Raw genomic sequence first — 22924 nt, forward strand, 5'->3', positions numbered from 1 at the left:
TCTAGCTGCTTTTCTAAATGTTGTAGGATTCATTCATGACAGAGTAGCCTCCTGTGATCAAAGGTGGTAAAAATAAGATTAAACTCAAAAGTTAAAAGAAATACTTACTCAGAAGAATCTATGAAGTATATTACAAGGGCTCCAATGCTGAGAGCAAATACGAGCACCACCTGAAAAAGAAGAGATAAAGACCATTTTACTCAAGTTATCATATAATATAGTAATATTACCATATTATTTCCATCCAAAATACTTTGACAAAAAAAACAGATAAGAACAAGACAGTAGTTATTTTATTTAATCCTCAATTGCTTTGCACTGTTTATGCTCTCTATACAAAAACCTATTTGGCAGGAAACACAAATCCATTGTAATACTTTAAATGGTTTAGATCCCTTAAATCACATTAAATATGGAGGTGCTTACAAAAACATATTGCTACAACTTTTGAAAGTGCTTTCCTAGGACCATAAAATACAATATTAACAGATTAAATTAAAAGTAAAAACTCAAGGACATCAAATATACAAAGAATATAAAAATAAAAAGTGCCTTACATATTGTCTGTGTGTATATAATGTTTTGAAACTCATTATTAATTGATCTTTTATTCTAAAACTGTTGATTTATTTTCTCAGAAGCATAAACTAGATAACATTGAACTCAATGTGAGCAGAGGAGCAAATGTAATGAAATTCTTGAAATGTGTTTCAAGGTTTGTAGCAAATGTATAATTCCTATTAATGAGCATCGACAGACCGTGACTCATCTCGTCAGCCTGTTATAATTGTGTTATATAAACCAAACAGAAAGAGTCACAGTTTGGAACAGCAGTGTCAAAAACACACTCATCAGTTACTGTATATGCAACAGTGTAAATAAATACACAAGAGCTCAGCTCATCATGTAAATTGGCAGCGGAAGAGTGGGCGAGGTGACAGAATGTGGCTTCAGCTTTCACAGACACAAACAAGGAAGGATACAACAGAGCCTGAAGCTTTGGTAGCCACAGTAGAGAGCAGCATGATAATGAAACCGGGGCATCACTTTTATTCTGTCACTCTGTCTTTCTGTATGGGGGCGGGGGGGTGCTGCAGGATAAACCAAAGCCTGCAGTGAGTCGATGGACTTTAAGAGCCAGCTGGGAGGCAGGTTGCATAAACATAAGATCCAGGAGTGTTAACGAACAAAGCAAGTTGACAGGTGACAGCTTTGACACTGATAGAGCTTAGGTGAAACCTACAGCATCAACTGTTAAATACAGATGGTTAAATTAGGAATAAACACAACATCAATCAGCATATCCAGACAGTCCGAGGTGACCACTTCCTCAGATTGGTTCGATGCTGCTGTCACTGAGAATCACACAGTAAAGTTTAAAAGTGACTGCTGTCATGTTGTGTTTGTCCAACCAGAGAAGAAGGTAGAAGATTATCAGTAATGGAGGGCAGGGGACAAAATCTCTGTTACCTTTTTTATAAAGTAGGCTAAAAAGCAACTAAACCGCAATACACTTCACAAGTTAATTTATACATTTTAAAATTCACTGTGCATCCGTTACAAAATACATCTTTTCTACCATTTGGGTCAGACATGACCTAGATTTTAAATCTTTTAAAACTTCTTAAATGTACACTAACATACCAGATTTTTAGGAGTCAAAAAGCACAACATCTCAATAAACAAAAACAAAATGTCCTAATTTATCCTTTTAAAAGCTGGCGCTAATGTAGATTGGACACAGATAAGAACAGAGGGGTTCCTGTGAGACAGCAGAACAAATGTTTTACATATTGAAACACATTGTGACCCTACCTGGCTTTCATCTATTTAGAGATGACACAATGGCTATCCTGAACAAGAAACCAATGGGCATCCATAATGAATGAGCTCAGCCTAATTCATTTCCATGAAGTGAAATTGTATTGTCAACCTGCAACCACTGATGGCTCTGTAATGACAAAAAGCATCCACATGCATTTTTAATACACTCTTTCTCTTTGAAAGCCAGGAAATCTCTTTATGCCTCTGAACATCCCAGTTTAGAAACTGAAGGCAATGTTGGTGCAACCCTAGAAATGCTAATGCCACCGGTGGAGGGAAGATTCAGTGATGGCAGTAAATAAAACACACAGGTTGCAAAACGTAGGGGGCACTCATGACTGGGTCTGTCAATGAGGTGACAGCAGAAGGTGCCAGTGTTCATCATTTATCTCTGTCACTGGATAATGAGGCATCAACATCTGTATTTTCAGCCTTTCCAACTCCAGCCATTTGCTGGCAGATGGCTCCACCCACAAGGGGGCACAATAAGCTGGGAATCAGACAGAACTGACCACGGCAGGAGTCCCTATACATGATGACACAGAGAGCTGCCAAGACTATTTGCATGTATTCTTTCCAACATACTTTTAATGTTCACCTAATTGTACTCCCAGGTACAAAACGAGAGAGAAAACACATTGCAAGAAAAAATGTCAAATATTAAATATGTATGTTTTATTAATGAAACCGTGAGGGATTAGTGTTTTTAAGCAAGCCAAAGTCAAGTGACTCGTCTGTTATGGTAATCTTGAGTCAAGACACAAGTTGTTTAAGACAACATCTTAAGTCTCTGGTTTGTCACAACAAGTCCCAACACAAAGTAAATTCAAATTTGTTAAAGCAGGTCTGAAGTAATTTAAGACCAATCCAGGTCAAGTCTAAGTAAGTAAGTCTTGAGTCAAGTCATTGATTTATTTGCTTTCCAACTACAGTGTTTTTTACATAGCAGTCATTTAAATGTATAGGCTTAGAAAATAAATATTCAAGCTTCATGCAAGGCCTGTCTGTCACTGTTTGATTTCATCTTTGCTGTTATTGAGGACAAAGCTTTAGGTTGAATTGAGGTTCAGAGAGTGTTGTATGTTGTACAGATAATAAATCCCTTAAGTAAGTGACAACGTCTTGAACACAAACAGCAGGAAATGTAGGAAAATTAAGCTGGTTGGAAAAAGGTTTTTTTTAGACATCGTCAAGTCCAATTGTGCTGTGTCAAAAGGACATTGGTCAAAACTTTCAGAACAGATTATAATATCAACACTGATTCTATCTCTGCAGAAAGCACCACCATATCTCTTCCATTCAGATGTCAACCTGCAAATATCAGAGAACCCACTCATGCTCCTCTAGTCTTCCTGGAGTGTGACTCACCATCAACTAGCATGAATAACCTGCTTTTTTAAAGAAAAGCAAAGAAAGCTCAGAATGATGTCAGCCTCACTGATATTTCAGTTTTATGTATTAAATTATTTTTGGTGGGGAAAAGACAGAGGTTAAAATAAAACAATAGGAGATGATAACCCAAAGATACTTTTAGTACTTTATAGTTATAAACCTCAAGATTTCAGTCCTGGTAAATGCAAGCGTGGTTTCATACTACAGGTCCCTGAGTTTTGGAGGTAGCAAGCACTCCTTAAACAGCTACTTTGACAGGAATTCAACAGAGGAGCAACTGTTGTATCTGTTTACAGCACAGCCAAACACCGTCATGTTGTTTTTATAAAGAAGCAAGTGAATCATTTTCCTTAACAAGTCAGGAGTACAGCTGTTAAGCTACAACATTTTTTATTTTGTGCGTCAGTCACCAGCAGCCCATGCCAAGGACAAGAGGCGAGACAATCCAAAACAACAGATAAGACAGCTTTCTGGAGAAGAATTGCTACCGCCTGAGATAAGGACTGACCATGAAACACACAAGGAGTCTCCCCCAGCCCCAACAGCCCAACATGAGGAGTCTCCCCCAGCCCCAACCGCCCAACATGAGGAGTCTCCCCCAGCCCCAACAGCCCAACATGAGGAGTCTCCCCCAGCCCCAACCGCCCAACATGAGGAGTCTCCCCCAGCCCCAACCGCCCAACATGAGGAGTCTCCCCCAGCCCCAACAGCCCAACATGAGGAGTCTCCCCCAGCCCCAACAGTCCAACATGAGGAGTCTTCCCCAGCCCCAACAGCCCAACAGGAGGAGTCTTCCCCAGCCCCAACAGCCCAACATGAGGAGTCTCCCCCAGCCCCAACAGCCCAACAGGAGGAGTCTCCCCCAGCCCCAACAGCCCAACAAGTGGAGTCTCCCCTAGCCCCACCAGGAGACTCCCAACTTTCACCCACCAGGACCCCATCCAGCCTTTCATTCTCTCCACTCAGTCCGGACTCCCCACTTCTGGGTTTCACCGACAGGATAAATGACCTTGTCACGGCAGGAATCCAACTCACACCACGCCCAAATCCCCTTTTTTCTCCCTTCAACCTCCCTCCTCGTCCAGCCCCTCGCATTACACCACGCTGGAAAACACCATCACCCAAAAGTCACCGAGCCCCCCCACCTCCTTTGAATCATATCATCTGTGAGTCTGACTGATATGTGCCGGGTCCAGGCTGCAATACTGATACCGATAATGTTCTCCCCCAGGAAAAGTCAGGGCCCTATGGAGTTCAGGTAGCCTTCTCAATCCCTGTGATGACAGGTAACAGAAGAATAGTTAAACTGGTGAGAAATAAAAAGGGTTCAATTAAATCTGGCAATTTATTAAGTATAGCATGTCAACCTCGAAACATACCAGTGTCTCCTGCTATCTCCACATGATTAGCTCTACTCAATATCAGATCACTAGTCAACAAATCACTGTTAGTTAATGACGTCATTATGACCTATGATCTAGATTTTTTACTTCTTAGTGAAACATGGCTGACTGAATCTAGCTGTTGTGCTATTCTCAATGAGGCAGCACCAACAAATTTTAGTTTTATGAACAAGTGCCGAACTGGTAAGAAAGGCGGTGGAGTTGCTGCCATCTTTAAATCTGTATTTCAATGCAGGGAAATTACATTAGGTGATTTTAGCTCTTTTGAATATCTATGTTTTTTATTAAAAGGTGATCCAAAAGTTCTTTTTTTAATCATTTATAGACCTCCATCCAAAAGTTCTTTTTTTAATCATTTATAGACCTCCAAGACACTCAGGAAAATTCATTGATGAGTTTGCTGAACTGCTGTCAGTTATCTGCACTGACTACAACTTTTTTATCATAACAGGGGATTTTAACATTCACGTAGACAATAACATGGACAGTAATGCCAAAGAACTCTCTGCTCTACTTGACACTTTTGGCCTCTTGCAACATGTGAAAGGGCCCACACACACTCGAGGCCACACTCTGGATCTGGTTATCTCTAAAGGTGTTGACATTTCTTCTGTTGATGTTAAGGACTTGGCTCTTTCTGATCATTTCTGTGTGTTCTTTGACTTACAGATCATTCCAAATGTTCAGTTAACCTCTGTGTCTGTTAGGAGAAGGTACATAAATGAGAATACCAGTGCAAAGTTTATGGAGGCTATAGCTATGTCACCAACTGTGAGTGCAGAGTCAGTAGATGAACTCCTGGATAATTTTAACTGGAAAATCTCAAATGTCATGGATGCTGTTGCACCTATTAAAACTAAAACTAAGACGACCTTGATCAGAAAGAAAACACAGTGGAGGAACACTATGATGGTAAAGGCTTTGAAAACAGAATGCAGAAAAGCAGAGCGTAAGTGGAGAAAAAGTAAACTTCAAATTCACCTTGACCTTTACAAACAAAGTCTTTGTCATTTTAACTATGAGTTACTCAAAGCTAGACAGCGACACTTTTCTGAAATTATTAATAAGAACATCAACAACACTCGCACTCTGTTTGCTATGGTTGATAAGCTTACAAACCCCCCTAAACAGATAGCTCCAGAACTCCTTTTCGCAGATAAATGCAATGAATTTGCTTGCTTTTTCAGTGAAAAAATCCAGTCCGTAAGGTTAAATATCAACACAAATCAACAAAACAATAAAAAGACGCAATCCCTAAGACCTCCCAGGAATAACTCAACTGCGATGTCAGAATTTAAAACAGTTGACCAAAAAACCATAGAGGAAACAGTTCAGCATCTAAAACCATCAACATGCTGTCTTGACACAATGCCATCAGACTTTTTTAAAACTATTGTGAACTCTGTCCAAACAGATTTGCGACAAATAATAAATAGCTCACTTCAATCAGGCACGTTTCCTAAACCCCTAAAAGTAGCTGCCATTAAGCCACTCTTAAAAAAGAGAACGCTGGATGCTTCCATGTTAACCAACTACAGACCTATCTCAAATCTTCCTTTTATAGCCAAGATCATTGAGAAAGTGGTTTTTAATCAACTCAGCAATTTCTTGAACTCCAGTGGCCTTTTTGACAAATTTCAATCAGGCTTCCGACCACATCACAGTACAGAAACAGCTCTTAATAGAGTGTTAAATGACATAAGGTTAAACACTGACTCAGGCAAGGTGTCAGTTCTGGTCCTGTTGGATCTCAGTGCTGCGTTTGACACTGTGGATCACAGTATACTGTTGAACAGGTTGGAAACTTGGGCAGGACTCAGCGGAACAGTCCTAGAATGGTTCAGGTCCTACTTGGAGGAGCGGAGTTATTTTGTGACCATTGGAAGTTATGAATCCGATCGAGTGGCTATGACATGTGGAGTTCCTCAGGGGTCGGTTCTTGGACCCCTTCTGTTCAGTCTATATATGCTGCCTTTGGGTCAAATTCTGCAGAACTCTAATGTAGACTATCACAGTTATGCAGATGACACGCAGATATACCTAGCACTGTCTCCGGGTGACTACAGTCCAATACAGTCATTGTGTCACTGTTTAGAGCAAGTAACAAATTGGATGAACCAAAATTTCCTTCAATTAAATCAGGACAAAACTGAGGTAATTGTTTTTGGCAATAAAGAGAAGAGGATTGCTGTCAGTAAACATCTCGAGTCACTCTCTCTAAAAACTAGCGACCAAGTCCGAAACCTTGGCGTGCTGATAGACTCAGATCAGACCTTCAGCAGTCATATCAAATAATCACCAAAACCAAAGCTTAAGAACATATCCAGAGTGAAGGGTTTTATGTCCCAAACAGACCCGGAGAAGTTGATTCATGCTTTCATCTCCAGTAGACTAGACTACTGTAACGGTCTTCTGACTGGACTCCCACAAAAAAGCATTAAACAACTGCAGCTCATTCAGAACGCTGCAGCCCGAGTTTTGACCAGAACAAAGAGATCAGAGCACATTACTCCAGTTCTAAAGTCTTTACACTGGCTCCCAGTCAGCTATAGAATAGATTTTAAAGTTCTGCTACTGGTCTACAAATCACTGAATGGTTTAGGTCCAGAATACATGAATGACATGTTAGTAGAATATAAACCCAGTAGAGCTCTGAGATCTACTGACTCAGGTCAGATAGTGGAGCCCAGAGTTCAGACTAAACATGGTGAAGCAGCTTTTAGCTGTTATGCTGCACACAACTGGAACAAACTACCAGCAGAACTGAAATCAGCCCCAACTGTGAATATTTTTAAATCCAGGTTAAAAACACTTCTCTTCTCCTGTGCTTATGATTGAGCTCTTTCAAAGCACTTTAAATTGTAATCTTTCATTTGCACTCTATGTCCTTTTAATGATTTTAAAGCAAATCATTATTTTATGCTGCAATCTTATTTTTAATGCTCTATTATAGTATTTTATTTCTCTCTCTTTCTATGTTTCTGTACTTTGTTTTTATTATTAGTGTGTGTGTGTGTGTGTGGGGGGGGGGGGGGGGGGGTATGTACGTGTGTACTATGATTGGGTTGTATTTTTATTTCTCAAATTCCATGTTTTTTTTTTTTAATTTTCTGTTGAATGTTTGTTTTATGTAAAGCACATTGAGTTGCCACTGTGTATGAAATGCGCTATATAAATAAAACTGCCTTGCCTTGCCTTGCCTTGCCTTGCCAGATTTCATACTACATATGATACAGGTGGTTTTAAATCAGGCTGTGGTAAGGGGGTGATTAATTTGAATTTCAGTTTAATTTGCATTAACAAAAACTTAATACAGCTCTGATACAATGTGAAGATAGGGAACAGTGAACAGTGAGGCTGTTTATATCAATGAGATAAAACTACAAACAGTAAGTCTGGATTACATGCATCGTTTTGTGGAGGAAGGCAATTTGAATCCAGCACAGTAAAGGCGGACCACACCACTAATAAAAACAATTCCTATATAAAAGGGTAATTACAAAATGTAAATACATTTAATGGTTATAGCAGATAGCAAAATGCTGACCAAACATAGTGGTCATTAAATAGGGGTTTCATTTAATAAAATCTTAAGGATGTTTAGTTTTAGTTTTTGTTGATATATGCAGTGGTGGCCCTGAGTCTGATTAAGATTCAGGTAAGGTAAAAAATCTTGTTTCACAAATTCTGCAGTGGGAGGTCACATTACACTGTGAGCTGCTACGGCATCTAAAAACAGGATTCAGAAGAACCACGGGTCAGTTTGTTCCATATTCTCTTAAACCCTTCAGTCACTGTGGGATCAAAGCTCTCATTGGTGGGATGCCAGAGATTTGTGTGTGCAGCCGACTGACCGTCTTTGTTGAGGTAAACTCATCTGGTCTGGGCTGACTCCATTTTCCTACATGTCACATCCAGTTCGTGAGTCTCTTACTTTAACTGTGTGCAACTTAATGGGCACTGGGGCATAAGGCCCTGACCTGGTGTTCCTTATGGGTGACTGTCCGGCCTACAGCAGCTTCCCCAGGAGCACAGTGCTGCCGTCCAAAATAAAATGACCTAAGGACTATCCTGGTGAATTTCAGCCAGCCCATATGTCAGCCCTCAAATGCCACATTGATTAATAAGGCATCTTGGACATAATAGCACACACACACACACACACACACACACACACACACACACACACACACACACACACACACACACACACACACACACACACACACACACACACACACACACATAAACATAACCTCACAATAGAGGAGAAAATCAATGTCCCTTCCTTTAGCTGAATAGTGCAATTACAGACAGTGATAACAACTGCAACAAAACTGAATATTTCTTCTTTAGAGTTCCTTTTCACAACCAAAAAAAGTCATTAAAAATTCGAGCAGCTCAGAACCCAGCTCAAAATTTCCTCAGTTTCAATCAATAGGATCTTCACTGGTATGAAAATTGATTTTATTTTTTTTCAGGTCATGAATTTTATGTATCAAATGTAAGAAAGTTCTAGTCAAAATCCATGTTTCTCTCCATGAAAAACTACTGTACAGCATTGTGAAATCTGTAAATCACAATATTCTATTCCAAATAATTAGTTTCAATGCTCATGCACTTGCATTAGGTTTACTAAGCTGCTGTAAATGTTTGTGTGATGGGCCTTGAATTGTTGGAGACACATTTCGGTCATTTTGACTGTCCTCACTAACTAGACTTTGTTTACAGTGCTGCTGCTCAGTCTGTCCTTTCGCCAGGGGTGATAACAGTAAATTAACGTGTTTACGACAACAGCCATAAATGTGATGGACCACATCCTTGACAAACACAGACACTTCATGAACATTTGAGACATTTACAGCATCATTACTGTTGAACTCCTGCTCCTTTGCAGCTGACAGGACATGCTACAGGATATGTGTGACATGTGATGCAACGTCAGCTCTACTATCCCAAGCTATTGATGTTGCTGGTTTCATGCTGACAGTGTGGGAGAGAAGTATTGGTTGTTAAATCACCGTGATAAATGATGACCACTCACCTCGTTATGACCTTTTGATCCTTTGAGGCTCTCAGATATTTATTTGGAGCACTTCAAGTACACAAAGAACCTCAAATAGGGCTACACAATAATGGCCAAAATGATAATCCTGATTATATTGCTTTGAGTATTGAGTTGATGATTATCAATCAAAATGATTAGTCTTTGCTGATTAGGTTAAACAATCACTTAATGGTCCTTTTGTGAATGAACATTGAGGTTATTTCAAATGGCAGCACAATCTTTAAGCTGTACTAATCAATTTTTTATATTAACAATAGATGAAATGGCCTTGTGGACTGTGAAAGTTGTCGCTTGTAGTGATGAGCCCACAGAAATTATCACCCAACTAAGGAGTTCCCCTCAGCTCTACAGGCTATTTTTAAGTGTCTTTCAGTTCATTCAGTCTTACCTCTCTTAATAAATTTGTTTTAAGCTGCAAATAAAAATGTGTCAGTTTAGTGATAGAAATAGATTTATTGCAATTTAGTTGGACATACACTGTAGGTGGTAGCATTGTCCCAGCAGTTTTGACCACGCAGGCATACTGCGTAAAAAAAAAAACTACCTACTGTCCTTTGTTACATTTATCTTAATCAACCAAGCTGTATTTATGCCTTTATTTATTTATTTATTTATTAATAGTCAACAGATAGTCTTTTCAGAAGACATCTTAAAGGCACAGTTTGTACCACTAATGTAAAGAACAAAAACAATCAAAAATTCAAAACACAGGCTTTAAGATGTGCTGTGACTCCCAGACTGACTGAAAGGACTTAAACTATAATATAATATAGGTAAACTGACAATAGAGAACAGTCAACCTGAGTCATATATGTGACACAGCAGCAAAACTGGCCTAAAAATGAACAAACAAAATCTTATTTTTAATCAGTAAGTCAGACAGATTGGGCCTTTAAGAGAGCTTAGACCTGTATTCACTGGCTGTGTCTGGGTGTGACCCATGCTCGTGGTGACAGGCAGAAACACAACATGCATACTAATAGGGTCTTGGATGGTTCTCCTGAAGCCTGCCACCCTCCTCAAGCATGATCTTAATATAACCTAGCCAGCATGTGTTTCATAAACAGTCTACAGCCTCTTTTGCCTGAATGAAGATATAATCATTTAACTGTCCAAATCACAGCATGGAACAGGAGCTGTTCTGTGTTTTGTGCAACTTGGATGTGGCTTGACAAGGTCAAGGCCATGGAAGATAGACAAACATTTATATTTACGTAAAATCTCGAAAATAAGTTGATCATCAAGCAGTCCAGGCCATTACAAATGAATTCATTTTGTGTGCGAGAGGTTGAGAACAAATGTATTTTTTCTCAAAAAAAAACCTCATGTAAAAACACTAATGGAGCACTTGGAGTTTAAAGCTGAACCCACAGAGAAATATCACCTAACTGCAGTTCCGCTTAACTCCACAAAGAGCATTTTAGCACCTTTCAGCTCATTGTTTTATTTTTTACAGCCTGCTATTAAATGACAGAGAGACAAAGTTAGCGACTGGTTAGTGGCTAGTGAGCATGGTGAACCATAGCAGCTAAATAGAAGGATATTTCCCTTTGGAGTTAAGGTGTCCAGAAACACAACTCCAAATACAAATGTTGCTCCATGTCTGCTGTATGTGTTAAAGATGACTATTAGCTAACGTGTTTGCTGTTACAACTTTATAAGGCAATAATATACTGTTATAGTATATTTTGCTGCTGCCAAGTAGCCAAAGCAGATCTAGCACCACTTTTTAGATTTGTCACTTGCAATTATATTTACAACTGCCTCACCATAGCTGCTGTTGATGGTTATATGTTGCACATAAGTGATTGACAGCCGTAACATTTCCAAATAAAGGCAAGAGGTCTCTTGCTGTTAAAAAAAAGCTCACTGTGTGACTAGGGAGGGGAAAGCAACAAGGTACTTTTTCAGTGTTCAGTCTAAACACCAATATACTGTTTAACAGTGTTGTGTGCTTCATATTGTATTTAAACAAAAAAATGACCATTATTTTATTTATAGCATATTAGACATTAGTCATATTTTTATGACTCAAATTTCTTTGAGAGAGGAGTGAAGGAAAAATTAGGCCTAGATGGGTTGTGTTCTTCAGATTTACACTATCAGAGTAGAAAGCTTCATTCACTGGACTGTATTGAGATATAAGATTGTGTCAGATGTAATTGAAAACCTAAACCTCACCTTGGCAGAAACTGTGACTGTTCTCATCATCAGACAAGATAACAATCAGATTGCATAATGAGCCGCAGTCACTGACGACAGCAGCGGAAGGATGATGAATATTATACAATACGCAGACGTGTGTGTGGTAAGAAATTAGCTCATCATGTGTCATTGTGATAATGCCCAAGCTGTTTTGTCAATCTCGTGATTCATAACTGTGGTGAAGCTGGAGGACAGAGAGCTGGTGGGACTTCAATGTGTCTGTGTACTGCTGTGCAATCAGTGACCCTTGCCAAAGCCCTTCCTTCACCCTCTGGACTGGTTTATGAGGGACATTAGACTGATCAGTTGCAGAAGAGACACAATAACAGTGTGAAAAAAGGTGTCTGTCACATAAAGCCTCCAGGGCATTAAGTCAGAAAACAAAGTCATTAAAGATTTTACTGCCTTTGTAAGCCATTTTTGAAGCATGGGTTGAAGGATAGCATTGTTGAGTGGTTGGTCCCCCACTTGGGTCTAAATTTAAATCTTAAAAGTTATCTCAAGGCACTTTTTACATTGAGCAGGTCTAGACCATACTTGAGACCAGACATTCCCCAAACTAGCAAATAAATTGCCACTAAATTTTGTACAGACATTCTTGATCCCCAGAGGATCAAATAACTTTGGTGAAACCCTTTTACTTTTACTCCAGCACCACCATGAAGGTGACATTTTTGGTATTGAGAGAAATGTCTCAACAACTGATTGGATGGATTGCCATGACATATGGTGCAGACATTCATGTCCCACTACGGATGAATTTTAATAAATGTGGTGATCCTTCAATTTATTGTAATTTGTCCACTGTTTTGGTTCTTGATGAAATACCTTCAAAAACATTCATATCAGTTTCACTTTTGCACCTAATGCTAACAACGAAATGCTAACATGTAGGGCTGCGACTGATTATTAATCAATCTGTCTTTTGTAACAGGCTATGTACCACAAATCTTTAAAGTAGCTGTGGACCTATATCTGACCTTCCCTTCCTCTCTCAGAGAACATCATAGCACAGTACTGTTGAAAGTTACAAATGACCTAATTGCATCGGACAAAGGACTTGTCTCTGTACTAGTCTTGTTAGATCTAAGTGTTGCATTTGACACCATTGACCATCACATCCTATTACAGAGACAACATTTAATTGACATTAAAGGAACTGCATTAAGCTGTTTTAAGTCCTATTTATCAGATTGATTTCAGTTTGTACACATTAACAATGAGTCCTCAATGTACACAAAAGTTTGACACAGAGTTCCACAAGGTTCTGTGCTTGGACCAATACTATTCACAATATGCTTCCTCTAGGTAATATTATTAGGAAAGACTCCATAAACGTTCTTTGTTATGATGATACCCAATTATATTCATCAATGAATCCAGATGAAACTAATCAGTTAACTAAACTTCAAGCATGCCTTAAGGACATAAAAACCTGGTTGACGCGCAATTATCTGCCCTTAAGCTAAAAAAAATAAAGTTATTTTGCCTGGCCCTTACCCTAAGCCTAACCTTAGAAACACTATCTAATGATATAGCTACTCTGGATTTTTCATTACCCTGGCCTCCAACACCACCGTAAGGAATCTTGTGTTTGATCAGGATGTGTCCTTTACACCCACATCAAGCAAATTTCAAGAACACCCTGTCTAAAAAAGAAAAGCTAGTCCACACTTTTCTTTCTTCAATGCTAAATTGTTTCCTTGTTATCAGGCTGTCCCAAAAAGCCTCGTCAGACTCTCCAGCTGGTCCAGAACGCTGCTGGGTATGTACTGAGGAGAGCTTGAATTATTATTATGTATTTATGTATTATTATTCTCTCTCTCTCATTCATTCATTTCAACTGGTCGAGTCAGATGGCTGCCCAACGAGAGCTCAGTTCTGCTCGAGGTTTCTTCCCGTTAAAAGAGAGTTTTTCCTTGTCACTGTTGCAAAGTGCTCTCATAGAGGAATGCTGGGTCTCTCTAAATCATATTGTAAAGAGTATGGTTTAAACCCATCTAGGCACTTTATACATAAAATTGACTTGACTGGAATCTTTAGTGCCAAAACTGCTTATCCCTTTTTCCTTTTTGATGCCCTGACATGCTTGTGCTCAGTTTCTCATTTCCATTTTAGTGTTGTTCAAGAAACACAAATTAAAGAAGGTGATTTAGAGCAAGGACATGTATAGGCCCTAAATATCTTATAACCACATGCTGCCACAATAAAATAAATTGAATTAAATTAAACAAATAACACTGAGATTGTACTGAAGGTGAGTGTTAGTTTTAAGAACAAACCACAAACACACCCCGAAACCCCAGTGAATTCTTTCTTTCATTAAGACCAATTAAGAGAATGAAGGTGAAGGAGAGTAAAAGGGGCATATTTAACGTATACAATTATTTGCCTTAAAAAATATTACATCATTCAAGGCAATGCTTCACAGATAATCTCTAGTAATAGACCCACATTTGGACAGGAAAACCCAGGAGACTCACATAACTCGTGTTTTATTGATCAATTATTGAATTATATATTGGCCTACATTGTACAAGGGCAGATATTAGAATATAACATGTGATTTGAATACTAATCTTAAAACTTTCCCAAACTGGGGAATTTTTTTTGTCAGTTTGAGTACTTTTCCTGGGAACCCTTGAAGACACCAGCAGGGCTATGGAGACCCCAATTTAAAAACTGTTATGCTTGTTTTATGCATGATCTACAGTTCTGAAGTGGTTGGATCCAGCTTGAATGTCATATTCAGGCTTCAAATGCATCATTCAGCATATTTCCCATGATAACGGTAGAGTATCCTATGAAGGACTCCATCAGAAATTTTTTTTCTTTTATGCCTGTGACTTTCACACATGAGATCTAAACCGGTGGGTTTAAGGGATTTCTCTCTCATCCTGTCAATAAAAGCAGATTATTTCCTTTGTCTTCTAGGCTTCCGTGGAGCTTCATGCAGCTGCTTCCACATCATTAGGGATCACCACCAGCATTACAACGGCTCCAGACGGATAGACCTGCTATTCAGAAATAATGTCATCATTCCCAAATCTGGATGCATCCACCTACACAGGGAACCAGCAAACGAGAAAACAGCAGAGTTTTCCAGGCAGTCTACCACAGATTCTGGGCAGCTACAGCAATCTACTACTGATTGTTTTTGTATGTACACAAAGCACATAACACGGTGAGTAGATACTGATCATCTCACATGAGTATCCTGTGTTTTACATCAGTACGAACTAAGGGCTTGATCACACCAGCATTTATAACAGCAAACAGAAATCTGTTGATTTAATTGGAATTGTTGTAATAAGTGGATTCACTCAGGGTGGGATCTATTCAAACTGAGCTTTTGTAGAAAATTCAACACGAGCGAATTTGTTTTGACGATCAACTACAAGTGATTCTGACAGTGATGATCTTTGAGAGGATGTAGAGTCCAGAATGGAGGAAGCTCTGTCACACCATTTGGCTTTATATACAGCCTGCCTCTGCCAAATGAGAGGCAAAGCCAGTAGAGCTCTCCTCTTCATAACCATTTTCTAACAAACAAAATTATAGCCACAACCAACTGTAGCACAACCCCTAAGTAATTTGATTTTCTGTTTTCTGATTACGGAGTTCTGACCCCAAAATAAATATCCTCATAAAAATGCTTATATACAACACGAACATTTACGAAAGAAATAACTCTTCATTTACAATAGATGCACCTATTAATTCCCCTATTAAGTTGTTTTTGAAATCTTAATATTTAATGGAAGGCTATTGTCATAGCTCCTACATTATTTAGGCACACCCTCCTGGTGTTACAGGAGAATCCTCACGAGTCTTCATACCTATTAAACAAGGTATGCTGTTTATTATTTTAAACATCTCCCTCATGGCTTAAAGAAATGAACAGTGAATGTTACGAGGAGTCAACATCATGAATGACTCTCTCCAGTGTGGGTGTTTTTCTACCACGGACCTTTCTGCTATTTACTTCAACTGTGAATTCAACTGCGCTGGATGAGGTGACATATGTACAGGCGAACATAGCAATACACAAGTTACATATAAATTGCATACTAGAGCACAAAGAAAATTGTGCAACTTTATTAGTGTTAAGTTTTTTGTTATTATGCCCTGACTTGTTATACATCCCCTGAGTTACACGTTTAAAATAAACAATTACTGTGTGCCTGTGCACAAACTTTGAACATTGTTTTTGGTCTGGTAGCTCATTAGGAGTTTTCATCCATGCTAGGAGACAGAGAACCTGCCTGGAGATGCTGCAAAGCATTGCAATGTTGCTACATTCAGCTGCAATTTGCAGAGGGACTGGGAACAGACAATTTAACAGGAGCTCTCGCTGACGTCAGTAAGAGACAACTAATGTAGTACAAGAGGGACTTAGACCAAGCCAGTATGGAAAATTTAGGTCTTAGGTGCATACTTTATCATACACAACATACGTGCTCTTTTTTTCCAAGGATCTATCCCAAACTATGCATATAATGTCAATTTGAGTTAGCTTTTTGCACATTTCCTTCATAGAATAAATCCAAAGTGCTATATAACCAAGAAAGCAGTCATTTGTATTTGTTATCATATGAGACTTATGTATGTTGATCATTATTCACACTGTTTAGCAAACACCCGCCTGTGTTGAAAACAAAATAACCAGTGAACTTTCCCAACAGCTGCTGTCCAAATTATAGTATGTGGCAGCCTGATGCACAAATATTTATGATTTGATATAAATAATCCATTCTCTGAATGTGTTCCAACATGAATTCAGATGAGAAAAATGTGTACATAAAGAACACAAAAGTTGTCATATTGCTTTCCTATAGTGCACTGAATACCACAGAGGAAATGGCTGTTGTTGTCAGCAACAAGTAGTACACTCTTGAGAATTGAGGTTTGCCTGGGGAAGAGCCTGCAGGGTTTCTACAGCCACTCACACTTCCTGATTCACTCCATAACCCAACATCAACACACCAAGCTGTAATCTGTGATGCTCAGTGAACCTCAGAACACACAGCATGAAGTAACAGGCTCCTGCAGTTTTCAAATGGGAATCCAAAAATGATGAAAAAAACAAAGAAAATTCATGTTGAACACATAGGAATAAGATGGCAGACTGAGAAACAGGTTCAGAGAAATGCAAGTGCATTCTTAGATTAAAAGAAATAACGCCTATTTAGAAAGCTATGCCAATCAGCCAGATTTAATGAGTGAACAACATGCCTGCTGATGCAACATGCTGATGAAACACTTGCTTAATATTTACTAAAAAACGACATTTGTATGCACATGAAAATGGCAGCAGGGGAATGAAGGGATGGTGGAGAAAGGCAATGAAATCAGTGAATCACGACGTTCTGCGTTTTAGTAGTTGTAGGTGTAAAGGGGAAATACATGGAATCACTGTGAAACTATTTGAACAACAGAGCAACCTTGATGAGCAACAATTTTCTGTTTGGATTAAGAATTCAGAAGAACGCCCTGATTGTTGTATAAATAAGGACATGTTCAGAGGTTGAGTTGATCCTCATGTACAAACATGTCTCCCACTGACAAGATCTAACCCACCAGTACGAAGGGTCACTAACAGAGTCTGTTTGACTTTTTATGAGCAATTATAAACATATGAGTTACTTAAACATATAATTTAACATTAAATATCAATGTGTTTATCCGTTAGTGCATACATAACCTGTTACAATACATAGAGATTATAATCTTTAATATTATTATCATTATTATTATAGTAGTAGAAGGAGGTTAAAACAATGATCATGTTAAAAAAGAATATGCTTTTCAAACTTGCTTGATATAGGCTTCTAAACATTAGCTTTGTTGAAGAGATATTTAAAAAATCATGGAGATTAAGCACTCAGAAACCGGATCCTCCGTTAAACTCTTGGCAGCTACACACATGTGCTCAGTTTGTGTTTCATGTTGTATAGGTTGCACTGTAACTACCCGCAGCCTGAAACCTTATCCTCTGTTTGTTTGACACTGTTCACTGTATATAGTGAGTGATCTGATCTATGAGCGCTGACGACATTCACTCCGAGCTGCGAAAACAATGCTGCTATCCTTGAACATTTTGAGTCAAGCCTGGTCTATTTGATTGTTTTTTATCTTTCGTGAGAGAAGATTGATCCTAAAAATGAACTCTCATTAGACCAAAACAACACACTCTGAACTATTTAAGAGACTTAAACTTATTTTACAACCGTTTGTCCCTTTATTCAGCTGTTAAAATATCCACAATCAAAACATGCAGCAGGGGACTCTAAATCCAACACTGGCTTAGCCATGATTTAAGCCATGCTGGAAGCAGCCCAACCACTCTCACAGAGAGGCGTAAAGAGCTTAGGATGGAAGGGGATGGATGTGGTGTCCCCCAGCCGTCTCGCTGTGTGTCTCAGCCAAAATATGATGTTGTAATTCACTTATTTATGAGTCTTGAAAGCAAGACAGAGGAGTTGCCAAATAAGAAAAAGCGACAAAGTAATCTAATACGTCTAAAAATATAACTTCTCTGACGTATATCTATGTGTGTGATTGGAGTACAAGCAATGACTCACCTCTCTAGCAGCTCTTCAGAGAGGAGGGGTTCCTATTGAGAGAGTAACTCTACACAATGGAAATGGAAATGCCTACCAAGTGTTAAAATGTAAATCATGTAACTGGGAAGCTGGACATACTATAACTGTAGCAGACATGTATTTTTAAAGGTTTGAGGGATGCATGAAGTGGTAACTGTACAATAGGGTGTGTTGGAGAATAGCTTCTGAGATATTAATGATTTGATTCATATTCTGCAGTCAGACATAATTAGACTGCAATTAGCTACACAGACCGAGGGCTGAGCTTCAAGTGAACTTTCAAAGTTATAACCTGTTGTATGAGTAGTTTACAACATCTATTAACCTCCAGATATTCATTTTCTCTGAGTGGCTGTGTTAATTAATTAAAGTGAACTTGCTAAAGGGAAGTCTATTTGTGCCAGCTGTAAAAAATCAAGAGTTACCTAATTTACACCTCTTCCATGTCTGCCTTTCCTGTGAGAGGAAAGGGAAGCTTGTGATGGGTTTTGAAGACTATGGGAGCTCTACAGCAGCAAAGGTTGTCAGGTTATTGACAACCTGTGATTTTTTAAAAAGGAAATCTGGAAAGTCAAATTTGTGGCGGTTGAGAATTTCTCATCATAATTATGCTTGAATGCGATTTTTGACGAGGGGAAAAATGTTATCACAAATGTCTTCTTCACAGTTCTATATTCATTTCTGAATATGATGCTACTCCACCAAACTAATTATACTCCCAATTGTTTGTGCCAAATGAGATCGTGCTCAATATGTGGCCCGCCGAACATAGAATCATAAAGAAGATCCAAATTAGAAATTCCTCCTCCTCTTTCCACCCCCGGGGAGGATGGCAATTATCACACCTGATACATGCTGGTGTCCAAAACTAATGGTGTGATTGCTGCAAGAATTTGTCCCCATGAGCACAGAGAGTCAAGGATCAAGCAGCTCTCAGTCTGTAGACTCTGCAGGCACGGACAGCCACAGGTCAAGACAATCTTAAATAAATGTGTCAAAGCAACACTTCGATTTGTCTTGAGTGTCAGACACTGTGCTGCACCAAGGCAAATATTAATGATGCTGTAAATCTAGACAGACACCAGACACTTTCAAGGCAAAGCAGTAAAAAGACAGCCACGTCATTTGCATTAAAATAAAAAGCCTATATGAATTCTTAGCATACTGTATATATATGAGGCTCATCATTTTTGTTTTCTACCAGTTTCTAACAATAAATATTGGGGTTTCTAGATAACAGCAGAAAAAAAACATTTTCTCTGAGCCCACAATGTGTTTAATTTGCATGTTTTGTCCAACCAGGAGCTAAAAACCTGAACATTTTCTGTAAATCCACTAATCAATTAAGACTAATTGTGTCAGTTCTAAATACAACGTCAAATGATGACGTCCTCATGCTAACATCTTTGTTTAGTGTGCCTACATGCTAACATTTGCTAATCAGCACTTCATTAGATTTGTAGGTATTTGATCATTTACATACATAAATCAAGTAATTGCATTTTGAACTGAGGGTGGTATCAGCTGGAGAGTAATACCAGTTCATCCTGAGTTGGACATGAAGGTTTGCACTGTCCCAAATAGGTCTGTCTGCGGACTCACCATATCTACGCAACACACCCCTTTATTACATGACACACCCACTGGTTAGGTTTAGATGCCATGCTGTTACAGTGACAACATTGGGGGGGCGCGCCGTGTGGTAAACTGGGTGTGTGTCTGTGTAACTCTGCAAGATAACAGATAGACCTTCCACGACAGACCAACCTTGAGCAATACCACTAGCATGGCTACAATCAAAAAATGGTTAAACTAAATAGTTTTTGTGCAAATGGAATTTTTATAAATTCGACTTTCACACTGATTTTTAATATTAATGAAATAACAAAAACTAAAATCAAGAGCTCCTGAAGTTAAACCATCTTTTTTGTGTGCATGTCCTATTTTCTGCCAATGCTGTAAGTTTATCTGCCTATTTCAATGCAAAGGAACTTACTTTATGTGTTTTTAAAATTAAGTTTAATTTTTGTTATTTTAATGCAGCAATTTCCCTTATTATTTCTTCTTATAAGACACGGGCACCATTTCTTCAAGATGCTTTAACTACATTGAATTCTAATGGAAAAACACAATGAAAGTAGAGTTTTTATATTTTATCACGGAAAATCATGTTTTAAAGACTTAAGTATAAACATAAATGACTTAAGATACTCTTATTTTGACTAGGGATGACAAAAGCAACTAAATAACTTTAGTCTCAAATGGCATTGTTTCCTTCTGGAAGGCCTTGACAAACAGGCCTGGCAGCTGTTGTCACCCGAAAATAGTGGCAGACTTAGAGGCGGGCAGAAAGCCAAGTGACACTGCCATGTTGTTCACTCTGTAGCTCTGGGTGCAGCGAAAGTCACACACGATCCCGTTGGCACCTGAGTCCACAGGTGGCCAACAGCCTCCTGTCGCTACTTCAAGGCTACAGGCATGTTGGTTACACATAACAACACAGACGTACTAATCTGAAGCCAAGAGTCAACTGGGAATGTCAAGAAAAGGGCACACACCATAACATGAGCGGAGCTGAACACTGTGGAAAATTTGTGATAAAAAAGCAGCACTAAGGTGAATTCTCAGTCATGTGAAGGATAATTGCTTCCATCACTTCCGAATGGCACTTTGGACGTTTATGCAGCTGCAGTGCCATAATCGTGTCTGAGGGAAGAGAGAAGGTCCCCACAGGAGGGTTTACACTCTCTCTCCCTCTCTCTCCTTCCCCGTTTCCCTTTTTTTTTACTCTCATCAAGCAAAAAGCTTTTCCATGTAGTGGCACAATTGCGGCTGCTCACTGAGCCACTCAGAGGAGGAGGTGAGTTTGTCCGCCTGATGAAAATGCCCTTCTGGCCCACCTATAATTTCGTTCAGTGCTCCTTTGTCCCCTTGCAGCTGCTCCCGGGTGACATCAAATAGAGACGACTTTGGCCAAGCCAGAAGATGACTCCTTGCTCCTGTCATCCAATAGGACTTCCTCCACACGTTGACCCTCAGTAATCCGAGAAGACTCTGAATCATTAGTACATTTTGTTTGACAGATGGTGATGATGACCTAGAAGTAAATCTTCCGACACTTTTTACACACTGTTTAACCCTTAACATCTGACGGACACAGTGTGCTTTATCGGACGTCTTTGTCAGATGGTCCAACTGCTACAAAAACAACAATTTCTGCATTTTTTTCTAAACTGACAATCCAACATTCGCATCCACTTCGTGCAGGGATCAGCCATGTGTGTGGGGGTGAGACAGAGAGCAGGATTTGAATTTCTCTCTCCAGCTCCCTTTTTTCCCCCCATTCTTCACACGACTATTTCTGTCACCTTCCCTGTTTACATGCAAGCATAATACCATGAATTCCTTCAAGAAGACACTGTCTGAAAATCAGAAAGATCGGATCAGAAACGTGCACCGTTATTCCCATATTTGAACAATTAACACTTATTCCCCCATCACATCGTTAGTCCTTTCCTCTTAATCATCATATTTTAAATTTTATCAAATGAAATCTAACTACTTGTTGTCTGTACATCCATGACTATGTTGTAGACAATAACTGTTAATAGCCAAAATAGCATGGCTTTTTTTCCCCCAAATGTAAAAAAGTTAAAAAGGGGACTCAAAGTGTAACCCTCAGTTAACTCACTGTCTCCATGGCAATGATATGTTTCCGGTTTATCGAATTACGGGAGCCTTTACGCCAAACTCTAAACATATTCATCCCAAATAGAAATATTGTCAATAGAGATGCATTTAAATAGGAAAAACGGAAACATGTGTGATACAATGCATGATGATATAATAAATACATTTATCCATGCTAACCAGTATGGCTCAATGGATGACAATGTGGTTTAGTCTTTTAGTCCATCATGAAGTATTTCAACAACCTTTCTACGGATTACTATGAAATGCTGTGCACACATTCATGGTTCCCACAGGATGAATCGCAATTACTTTGGTGATACACTGATTTTCCCTCTAGTGACACCAGATGGTCAAAGTTTTCATTCATCCACTGAAATAATATCTCAACATCTACAAAATGGATTGGTACATAATTTGAATGGTCTCCAAAAGACCCAAACTTTTCCTTTAAATGCCACCATGAGGTTTATATGTTATATGTTTATATGTCAAAATTTCAATCTGTCCAATACTTTGGTTCATGACCAAATACTAAAGACATTTCCAGCAGCCTCAGCTATACTTTGTGTTAAGTGCTTATTGGCATACGAACAGATACACCAAGATGCTTTTTTACATTCTTGAAAACCCTTGGAAATACAGACAAAAATGACCAATTTCAAATTGTATGAAGTTTATTTTCCCATAACATAATCATTATAATGATAACAATATACAGCATGGCAAGCTAAGAT

At 38.8% G+C, this 22924-nt stretch overlaps 1 protein-coding gene across 3 annotated transcripts in view; it reads right to left on the minus strand.

Moving 5' to 3' along the window:
- The window catches only part of LOC134003011 (calcium-activated potassium channel subunit alpha-1a-like), a 94750-nt gene that overhangs the window by 56824 nt on the left and 15002 nt on the right, over positions 1-22924 (minus strand). For all 3 annotated transcript variants that reach the window (XM_062442093.1, XM_062442095.1, XM_062442094.1), the window contains exon 3: positions 109-170. In XM_062442093.1, the coding sequence (XP_062298077.1) occupies positions 109-170 (62 nt within the window). The remainder of the gene's footprint in view (positions 1-108; positions 171-22924) is intronic.

Source organism: Scomber scombrus, chromosome 21, assembly GCF_963691925.1.
Source record: "Scomber scombrus chromosome 21, fScoSco1.1, whole genome shotgun sequence".
NCBI classification, from domain to species: Eukaryota; Metazoa; Chordata; class Actinopteri; order Scombriformes; family Scombridae; genus Scomber; species Scomber scombrus.